Here is a 10,502-nt window from a genome sequence, read left to right as displayed (position 1 = left end):
CTCCCTCGTGGGCGGGTTAAGCACTACCAATGAGCTTTCGAAATGTCTAGCCTATTTCTCAATCTCTACCGCGATCGGGAAACCGACGTTTTGCCGTTGACTTTCGACCACTTCGGGTCTTGCCCCGTTTCAAAACCCACCATTTAAAAGTACCCTATTCAATTCGCAAAAAAGTTACTCTGTATTTGCAAAAGGTTACATGTCATTGCGTCCTACTCGTAGATTAAAGCGATGCCAGAGAAAACAATGGAGCTCGTCAAGGTTTAAGCCACCAACTTCTTCATGGCTTTCACCACGGGCTTCCCACTTTCACGGCTCTGCGTAGACATCATGGCGTGCAACGTGGCAATTCTCGCCAAACCCTGCGGCAGCTACAGCGTTTTTCTTTGTACTGCTGCCAGTGGCACGCCTGGCGTTTCAATCGATTGACAGACTTCACGATCTTCCATCGTCGGCCTCAAGCGAGTCGACGGCCGACAGCACCTGTACGATTTGGTCAAACGCTTGCCAAATTGACACCACCCGACCTCTCCCTAGGCTGAACAATCGGTAACGTTTTGGTTATCCAGGGTTATACGGTTAGTTCAAGGTTACGTGGGGAGGGCACTATTCCGGTGGCGAGTATTATTCGGGAATTTCCATTAGAATCAGGAATTTCCATTATAAACAGGAATTAATCTATTCAAGTAAATTCAACTTTATTTTCGCAGTATAAGTTGATGTGCTGTAAGTTACTTATAGTACGAATGCAGAGAGATCACACCAATTTACGAGTTGTAATATAATATACTGGAACATATTTATGGTAGTTTAACTCCTGATTCACAGTTATTAATAGGGGTTGTCACGGTTGTATTTTAGCCAGTTCAAGGTATGTTTGTCCAGGAAGCAATAGCGGCAAAGGGGTGATGAATATCTCTAGTCAACAGTCTGCATGCTGCTTGCTGTAGGCAATTGCAGGGAGGTGTAGAGTTGTTGTTAAATGTAACCCGGGCATCCAGTCAATCTGCGCAAACCCTCGATAGTGAGTCATATGGGAGAAGCGCTGGGGCAACGGTGGCTATGATAGGCTCGGCATCCACTCCATCATTAGTAAGCTTCATGGCGAGGCCCCAACTGCGGGTGACACAACCGAGACGTTGGCACAGGTGGCCTAGCAGTGTAAACCAGTGCTACTAAATGGATACTATTTGGAGATCTTTTTAACTTGCACACTGGTAGACTTAACTAATATTAAGAGCTACGCCGATAATTTCTCTTCAAGACTAGGTTGTCTCTGCGATATTTGTATTGCCATTTGTCAGTAGGCAATCCGCTCTCCATAAGTTCGCCATTGAAAATAGAGCAGCACTTGCGACTGGAGATTCTCTAAAAGCAGTTCTTAGCCAAAACAAAGTTTGTTCCGAACCAAAATGTGCAAGAACGTTGGGGTCCACCAAGGCCGTCCATCCACTAACAGGTTCGGCTAAGATCGATCGTTAGAGCATCTCTGCCCCGGTGCATATCAAACCGCACATTTGTTCGAAACTAGCGGCCAGAGTAAAGCTGCCTTTAAAAGCAACTCGGGCTGGACGAGCAATTCTGCTGTATCCTTATTCGATGGAATAGGGTACAGTTTGTCAAACTACACTGAACCCATTATGAATGGGCTCAATGACATCTGCAAACCGTTGTCCTGTGCTTCACAATAGTCATACCGAACGACGAGAAAACCAGAGAAGTTGTAGAATTAGGTGGGGAAACGCGTGTTAAGTTGTAGAATTATTTATTATTTGACTAGCACCGGTGGGGAAACGCGTGTTAAATTTGTCTCTTGCTGTTTGCTTTTTACTTGCACCGGTGGAGAAGCTCTTAAACGGTAAAAAAAATGTAAACAACACCAAGCGAAGACCATTTTATGATCACTTTGCATTGTTTAAAGGCACTCGTTGCTGCACCCACCTCCTGCACATGGGACGGGACAGGCTGGAATTACGACACCAAACCGGCACCCACCCATGCCCAGTTGTGACCGTCAGGCGCCCATCCTGTGCCCACTACAGCACCCAATTCGAGAGAGCCAGCTTATATTATACACTATACGCGTATATCCGGAAGATGCCAAATTGCCGGAGCGGTTCGACATCAGCGTCCAAATCGGGAGAAGTGTTTTGCTGGACAGGTCTTCCCTTTCATTTCTAAAGACGTTATCAAGCTTATAACTCGACAAACATTGTTGTATGCAACGATTTCATTGACTTACTTTCTCTCTCCTTCTTTCATCCATCCAGCTTCTTAGCTGCTGCTATTGCTACTTCCTTCTTCTTTCATACACATGCGCAAATAGCGGTATCGCATGCATTGCAGAGTCTTCTTGTCGAGGTGACCGAGCGGCTCTGACCCACAGAATATTTCGAATGCCAGCAAGACGTACACACCGCAGTTGTAGCTGTCGCTCTGGACACCAAGCCCGGGATCGTGCGTCACCAAGCGAGCACTGGGGCTGACTCCATCTGGCAGCATCATGATCATCTTCTGTGCCACGGCACGAACGCTGGCAGCGTAGGAGGACGCCATCGAGTCGTAGACGTACACTCTGCCCTTCTGCATATCCATTAGCACAGCGCACCAGTGGTTGTTGTTGCAGTTGATTGGAAACAGCACTTTCATCTTCTTCGTGACTCTAGCCAACGCCCGTTGAAAGTATTCACTGTCTGTCGTTACGGCTCCATTTGAAATCCCAATGTTAGATGGGTCGATCACTAGAACACTAGGATCCGCATCGAATAGTTTGTGTAGGGCCATCTGCATGACTTGGGCGCTAAGGGTTTCCTTCGCAGCCAGGTCTACCATGTCCGCATACTCGTTTGACAGGATTGGAAGATTTTCCAGCAGCACAGGTATTGCGGGGTCCTCCTCGACGTAGAAGCTAGAGTTCCCGTGTCGCGTGAAATCTAATCGTTCGATCCAGGCTCTTTTGATCTTCTTTATGAATTTTACTGCTGTGTGCCACTTTCTCATGAGCGATATCGTAGAGTTCGCAGAAACTCCAACGCCAACGATCTCCAGCGCCAACTGCATCTCCAACGTTCCCGGCTTCTTTTTTTTGGTAGGCTGTGACCTTGGCGGTACACTTGTTGATTAATTGCATGGGAAAGATTCGCACCACCTCTTCTGGTCGCATCAGTGGCTTTATGGGAGGGAGTTTCGAAATCTCGTGGGCGATAGGAGGCTTCGGCTTGTTGGCAAACAGGAACTCCTTGAACTGCAGCAGCTTCTCGTGTGTCGACTTGTATACGGGTTCGCCATCCAGTAATTCAAAAAACTGTCAGTAGGCTCATTTGGCGTTCGTGCATGTCCAAGTCTTCCTGTACCATTGCGATAGTCTGGTTCTGCTTTGCTTTGACAGCCCGTGGCTTTTGCTTTGGACGTCCCTTGGTCTTTGGAGGACTCATGATCTGGAAATCATCGGTCAAGTTTGCAAGCGCCAGCGTCGAGCTGTGGTCATCATTGTCCTGAGGCGTATCGCTTTCAATGCTAACACCTTCGGCTTCCGTAGCAATCTGTGCTGGTTCCGCATCCAACTCGTCACCATCCGCGCTCGTCTCGATCGCAACTGAGACCAACTCGTCCCCAACTGAACCCGACTGGTCACCACCTGTGTCCAGCTCGTCCCCAACTGAGCCCGATTGATCTGCGCAAACTTGAGTGCTCTCCACTGAAGAAGCAGTCGCCACACTTTGGCTCACATCTTCCACTTGCCTAGGGATAACTTGCTCCACCTCCAATGTCTCGGATACCTCTTCGCTGTCTGTAGTGGGGTGGCGCCCTCCACCAGTGGTGTCCATATATGCATCACTCAAGCTGTCTTCGCCAGCTATCTCGGGTATGGTAGTATACTGGTCATGCTTGAAAAGGGTGGCAACGCCACGCAAAGCTTTCATCGCTGCCCGGTACTCCACCATCCCCAATCCGCTCAAGTGCTCACTAATTGAAGTTGCCACGAAATTTGCTTCGCGGAACTTCCGGTTGGAATCCCAACATGCATTGGCCTCCTTCAACACTCTGGACACACGAAACGGTTCTTCAGACAGCTGAGGCAACTCGGATTCAACACGAAGCGACGATAGCAGCCAGCGCGAGTTCAGAAGCTGGGTAGGAATCACGTTTTCAAAGTTGAGTGCCTTTCGAATGAAGAAAACATGACGGCATGGCAGCAAACACGAAGCCATGAACAAACACGAGCAAGCCCAATCCTTTTTCGTGACAGAGTACTCGCTGCGCGGCTCATCCAATGCGTCTTCATCGTCCGCATCGCACCGGATAACGTATACACCAGGAACCGCCTCGTGAAAATTATACTTTGCCGAGACGGTCACGAAATTGTACTGCTCGTACACAAGCTCGCACGCGTGCTCACTTACCAACTTTGAGAGAAAATTCATCTCGCGATCGTACTTTGGGTGATGCACGGCAGATAGTTTGTAGACCGCGTCCAGAAACTTCCTCTCCGCCTGAGCTTGATTAATCATTATCGACACAATGCACTCGTCCACTTGCATGAAAGAGTCCACAAGCTCCTTCAGCTGCTTCCACGAAGACTCAAGACGGTTGTTTGTGTTGTTGCCCAGGGTGCAAGCATTCTGCCTCTCAAAAACGCACCACATTTGACGACAGTTATCCCAATTTTTTGCGAAATACGCTTTAAACGGGTGCTTGCACTCTTCACGCACTCCAACTTCCGCGCCCAACTCCGCCCGACCAGTGCCCACTTGAGCACGAACTGCGCCCAACTCCGTCCGACCGGTACCCAACACAATATCTCCAGACACAGCCGAGTCAGCTGACACTCTACCAGACCCGGCATCTATGATATGGCTCATGTACTCGCGCAGTCGCAGGTATTGCCGCTCTGTCTTCGCGTACACCAGCAAGTTGATCAATCCGTTAAGTTGCTGCTTCTGCCAAGCATTGAACCCATAATCCTTAGACGCTATCTGCTCTCGCATATATTTCAACACGTGAAACTGGCATAACAGCAACGTCGCGTCCGGGAAAGCTTTCTTCAGCACGCTGGTCTCGCCGAAATCTTTGTCGATCAATATGCATTTGATGCGCGTCCACGCCGGATTGTAGCGCTTGAACTGCTCCAGGGCCGTCAGAAGCGTTGGGTTGCGCTCGTTCTGGAGAACAGCATGTTGTACGAATTGGCCCTTCTCGAATGCGTCGTGTGCCATGATCGAGAAAACCTTGTACTTCGACGAGTTTGTACCGTGCGTGGCGTCGATCATCACGACCTCTGGGAAACGGTCAAAGATCTCCCTCATGTGCTTCGTCTGCAGCGTTATACACGTGGCTACAGTCTAACACCAATAGTTAATCATAGGATGGTTACACAGTTACTGCAATAGTTTGTATACCTTATCATGGACTGAGTCGACAAAAACGCCTCCAACATTCCCTGGTTCATCCGTGAACTCGGCCATCCATTGCTTCAGCCTTTTTGCTGATGTCTGAGTAGTATGGGTCTGTTTCTTCAGCTTGCGCACCAAATTGTGTACGTCCTGGCTCGTTGGATTGCAGCTGGAATTCTCGTGGATGAACTGCAGGATGCGTTTCTTCTTGGCTTCGGCTTTGACAAGCTCGCTAACAGTCCCCGCCAGTTCAGGCTCCATAGCTGTCCTGATGTGCGGATAATGCTCGAACGAATGTTTGGAGAGCAGATGGTTATGCTCCAAACGGGCAGCAGTAATTCGTAGACCGAAAGTGGGAACTGCTGCAGCCGAGTCGGTCACTTGCACACATGCATTTATCTACAGAACGATACAATTCGATGTGAGCCCAACAATGCCCAACCAGCACCCAACTGTACACCATCCAAGCCCAACTGAGCCCAACTGAGCTCAACTAAATAAGCCCAGCGCAGCACAACGGGGCACCACACCCACCTGCACGTCGCAATCGAGAGCTCTCGATTCCTGCCGCTTTCGCTTGCCTTTTCCACGTGGCTTGTACATCCCTGCAGAGGTGCAGACGAACGTCTTCGAGTAGTATACCCACTCCTCGGGCACAAGCGGCTTCGTAGACCCGCAGTCTTGAATCTTCTTGTTTCTCGTCGTGACCTTGTTGTTAGTGCGAACGCGGAAGCTCTGCGTGCAGCAATTATATGAATAAACAAGTTAGATCACAAGAAACCGCTTCGTTGCCATATTCAGCTAAGCAAGCGTTACCTGGTATGTCTCTGCAGAATAGGCTTTTAGATACGCATCCAAGGCGCCCCAAGAATCGAACTCGGTCTTCTCGGGCGGTGGAGCTATCACCACGGGCTCTTCGCCGCTCTGGGTTGTATGGAGAGTGCCGGAAGCATCCGAACGACGCTGCTTGGACGTGGAGCTGCCGGTACCTGTGGAGCTGCTGGTACCCGACGACTCCGCCGCCGAGTCGACCCACTCTTCATCGCTATCGACCGCCTCTCCCCTATCACTCTCCCCTCCTCCCTGGCGCGGCGGTCGCACCACCGCTTTGACGCGCAGATCGGGCGCCATGGCTGCTGCTGATTCCCCCCGCTGCAAAAATGAGTGGGGGAGAAGAAAAGTATACCGCTATACAACGTATATTCGCTGGACGGATACGGATTTCAAGGGGTAGGGAAACCTTGGGTCCTGTCCCATGTGCAGGAGGTGGGTGCAGCACTCACTCTCTTGTTTAAATGGTGCTGATGATGAATTGCATAGCGAGCATAACCAGTAATCCACTGACGGCGGCAGCAATCATAAATGAGCACTGGAGTATGTAGAACTGTGCATGATCCAGGCGGCACCGTTACGATCCTGAGTCCAGTGAAGTTTGGTCACAACCTCCACGGTATGTTTTCTTTTTTATAATATTAGCACAAACACCGATTTAGTTCACTCTGTTTTGGCTACACCGACAGAGGCCTCACACCTCCTTTTAAACTTTTTTGGTACCTGTATCCAGTTTCTAATACACGTAATAAGTACTGTAAATACGGTAGTACAACCCGGGCTTGTAAATTTTTTTTTTGAAGCCCCTCCTAAACCGGGCTTCAAATACAGGGTCGTTAAATTACAGTTTTAGGCAATATAATATCGCTATTACTAGTCTAGAAGGACCCTCTCTGTGAAGACGTTTTCGACGTCATCGATATCAGTGTCGCTGCCTTCGTTAACAAGGCGAAGCTTGGACACCTCTTCCATGATGCCCTGAGGCTGTTCGCCAGGTAGAGGGCGGCAAACTTAGAGTGTAGAGCTCATGAGTAAGCACGAACGATTGGGTTTCTTTACCGAATTCAGTACTGGGTCTCTAATAGAAGGGGGCTTGTAATTCAGTTTTTACAGTACACTCGAAGGTACATACTTTCCTCGATTTGCTGAACTCCGACCAGACTGTATCCAGTTCTTACAAATCAGAGGGAAATGGCATACTCAATTAGCAATGTTAATTTAAACACTTCAACCCACAGATGTTCTCCTGGACAGTCGTAGCGCTTTGAGCTTCCAGTTTATTCCTGTCTAAGGGTATTCCTTTCCATGAACGTACCAAAAAAAAAAATTGGATCTAAGTACCTTTAGTTTGGAACAGTGCACGGTATCCAGTGGTGGAAACGTTAGGCTAGCATCATTGTCCCTCTTCGCAAGGTGATGGAAGCACGTCGGGCATTTAGACTACTACAATAAAACTGCGTCTACGAAGAACCAGGCGAAGATGATGCAGTATCCGCTGTGCTTGCGGCGATGGTATCTTGCCTGCACGCAAAGGATCCAATGTCCGTGGACGAGCGTCTGAACCCGCCGGACGAGAACACAACTGCAGAAGATCTCACAGATGAAGACTTCTGTGGAATTGACGACCAAGAATTTACTGTAGATGACTCTGAGACCGGGTCAAAACCCGGACGAGGACGATATGGAGCATAGTATTGAGGAGGGCCTTGAGTTAGAAGCAATTAAAGAACATCCCATGCGGATTGGTAAGCACTGGAGTATCGTGTATGTCGGTATTTAAATTGCGAGAAATCCAGAGCGCGCTCCGTAAAGAACTTCGAAGGAAGCAAGGCCACAAGCACCAAAAGTCTTTGCTAGATTTTTTCGAATGTCCTGTGCAGTTATGACTGTTCCCTAGTTAAGCACCGTAGAATAGGAATATATGACTTCAAATGTATTCCATTTACAACTGAGGGTGAGAGGGAATAATATCTTGTGCTTGTAGAAACTGGTCAACGGGAACTGCTAATTTATTGCTGCTGAGGGACTATTCCAAGCTTGGGATTACTACCGAGGGGATTGTCTGTGCATACATTTTTGCTCTCCTCAGCTGCCCTACACCTCTGCAAATCCCTTACTTTAACAAAACCAGTTTTTCTTTTCTCCACAAATCTCTGAGCACAGCATACAATACCATACTTTCTTCAAGTTAAACTTGTAATAAACACATTTCCCGCAGCGGCTCTCCTCGACTCGAGGCTCGAGTGCAGCCTGCACTCGTACGTTCACGAGCCCTGCACTGTGCACTGCAGGGCTCGTGAACATACGAGCGTGGACAATCCACAGCTGTAGTGTAGCCACTGGCGTCGTGCCTGCACGCACTACAGTTTGCAATTATCAGTCGAGAGCACAAACGACAAGCATAGGACGTTGAGGAAGGCGCCGACCCGAACCTCAACGATGCGTGTCCAGTGCCTCGCGGTGGTGGCTGCGCTCTCTTTTGTCTCGAGTGCCGACGGGCTTCATGTCGTCCCCAACTCCGCTAAATCTGCATCGCTACGAGCGCCTGCTGAAGCCCGCTACCAGCCTTACGTGGAGGGCAAGACGGACCGGTTCTTGGTTAGCGAGTCCAAGAATGACGTAGCCACCGAGGATTCGACTAAATACGCGTTTTCTACTTTGAAAGACGATAACGATATGCTCCAGGACGACGACCAAGACGAGGATGAGGACGAAAGCGAAACTGAGGGAAACGAGGGCGAAGAACGTTTCTCGTTCAAGAGGAGGAAAAAAAAGAAGAAGAAAAAGAAACACAAAGAGACGCCAACGCCGACCCCTGCACTGAATAGTACGGCGACACCCACTCCAACACCGACGCCGAGTCCTGGCAGAATCGACCGTTTAGTCTCCTGGTTTGATCGGAGGTTCGACTGATTCAGAGAACCCACTTCCGCATTCCACGTAACTAATAGTTTTGAATTGGACGATTTCATCTGTCTTCCAGAGGTTTAACTGAATGCCCAAAACTTCTTCTGAATTCTAAAATAATGTACTAGTATCTGGTCACAATTTATTATTTAGTATTAATAAATCTGACGCTAAAGCAAAGTCCGATTATTCGCGTCTTGCTAGTGAAGTAAAACTTTTGTCCCGCGTGTTCTATTACTGTATCACAGTTGTTGGATTGACTTGTTGCTAGAGCAAAGAAATCGGAGATGTTACATCAAAATTATACCATTACGCTTGAGACTGCTGATATGGCCTACGAACTCACTTTGAGGCACATTATTAGCTGCGGTTGGCTTGGTAAATATGAACCCAAGGTCGACGTAGTCTCTGATAACAACGAATGCGCGTTGTTCATCACGTGTATCGTTTGCACTAGAAAAGAAATACTTAAGTATTTGAGCACTAAGAAGCCAGACGATGGAAAAGAGAACACGTACGCATGGAATCGAACATTGATTCTTATGCGATGCAGAGTTCGTAATAAAGCGTACTTGGGTAGTACATCTAACATGTTTGTGTTGGTGTTTACTTAAAAGGGTAGGACTCCTCCAGAATTGATGTGAAGACGCCATCCTCAAGCGGCATCACAACCGTCGCGCCTGACGAAAAAAAAATCGCGTCTGACGTATCAGCGTCAAAGTCAAACTTACTCAGTGCATCACGCGCTTCATCTGTTAGCTGTTCCCACGTGACGAGATCCTGCGTTCCTCCCGACTTTTTTGTTAGACGAAGGGCCTGGTTGGACAGCCAGAAACCAATGTAGGAATCCAGTTTGAGTGTCGTCCCTTTTTCAATATACTTCGTCTTCGGAGAAGGCTTCTTCACGTAGCCCTTGCTACCGGACATGGACACACCAAGAATAGTCGAGTTGTCAGGATTCGTGTTGTCCGTCCACACAATTGCAGACGACCAGAAGTGGCGGTGACCTCTATTATATTTGGATGCACGAAACGCTCCCTTCGGGAAGTACCAAGCGTACATAATGGCCCATTTGCCCTTGTACCAGTCCGACCGCGAGTAGATTTGGGATCCTTGGACAGGCTTTTCGCAGTCACTGTTGGCCCAGCCAGACCATTTCAAGCCACCACTGATCGCGCCGTTGGCCTGAACAGCAGGATACGGGTAGCAGCCCTTCGAAATATGGAGTTGCGGTTTGTACTTGATGGCAGACTTCTCCGAGTCTGTGGTTGGTTCCATCTCTTCGAACGGTTGCACTTGGTCGTGGTTGATCGTACGGATGCCAGCATTGACTGACACGAAGGAGAGAAGAGCTCCGAGGAAAAGGACGCC

At 48.7% G+C, this 10,502-nt stretch overlaps 4 protein-coding genes across 4 annotated transcripts; 2 read left to right on the top strand and 2 right to left on the bottom strand.

Annotated features, from left to right (window-relative positions):
* Positions 1 to 2,274: 2,274 nt before the first annotated feature.
* PPTG_07663 (hypothetical protein) lies at positions 2,275 to 3,060 on the bottom strand (the record flags this gene model as incomplete). The annotated part of the gene is made up of 1 exon (XM_008901935.1): positions 2,275 to 3,060. The coding sequence occupies one exon, from the start codon at positions 3,058 to 3,060 to the stop codon at positions 2,275 to 2,277; it is 786 nt and encodes a 261-aa protein (XP_008900183.1).
* A 4,703-nt stretch (positions 3,061 to 7,763) lies between these two features.
* On the top strand, positions 7,764 to 7,916 carry PPTG_22175 (hypothetical protein; the record flags this gene model as incomplete). The annotated part of the gene is made up of 1 exon (XM_008902069.1): positions 7,764 to 7,916. One exon carries the CDS (start codon positions 7,764 to 7,766, stop codon positions 7,914 to 7,916), a length of 153 nt encoding a protein of 50 aa, XP_008900317.1.
* A 747-nt stretch (positions 7,917 to 8,663) lies between these two features.
* Positions 8,664 to 9,137, top strand: PPTG_07662 (hypothetical protein; the record flags this gene model as incomplete). Its single annotated transcript, XM_008901934.1, has 1 exon — positions 8,664 to 9,137. One exon carries the CDS (start codon positions 8,664 to 8,666, stop codon positions 9,135 to 9,137), a length of 474 nt encoding a protein of 157 aa, XP_008900182.1.
* Positions 9,138 to 9,737: 600 nt separating this feature from the next.
* On the bottom strand, positions 9,738 to 10,409 carry PPTG_07661 (hypothetical protein; the record flags this gene model as incomplete). Its single annotated transcript, XM_008901933.1, has 1 exon — positions 9,738 to 10,409. The coding sequence occupies one exon, from the start codon at positions 10,407 to 10,409 to the stop codon at positions 9,738 to 9,740; it is 672 nt and encodes a 223-aa protein (XP_008900181.1).
* Positions 10,410 to 10,502: the final 93 nt, after the last annotated feature.

This window comes from Phytophthora parasitica (genome assembly GCF_000247585.1).
Source record: "Phytophthora parasitica INRA-310 unplaced genomic scaffold supercont2.12, whole genome shotgun sequence".
Lineage (NCBI taxonomy): Eukaryota > Oomycota > Peronosporomycetes > Peronosporales > Peronosporaceae > Phytophthora > Phytophthora nicotianae.
Note: the sequence above shows the minus strand (reverse complement) of the source record. Positions and strands in the feature narration are given on the sequence as shown.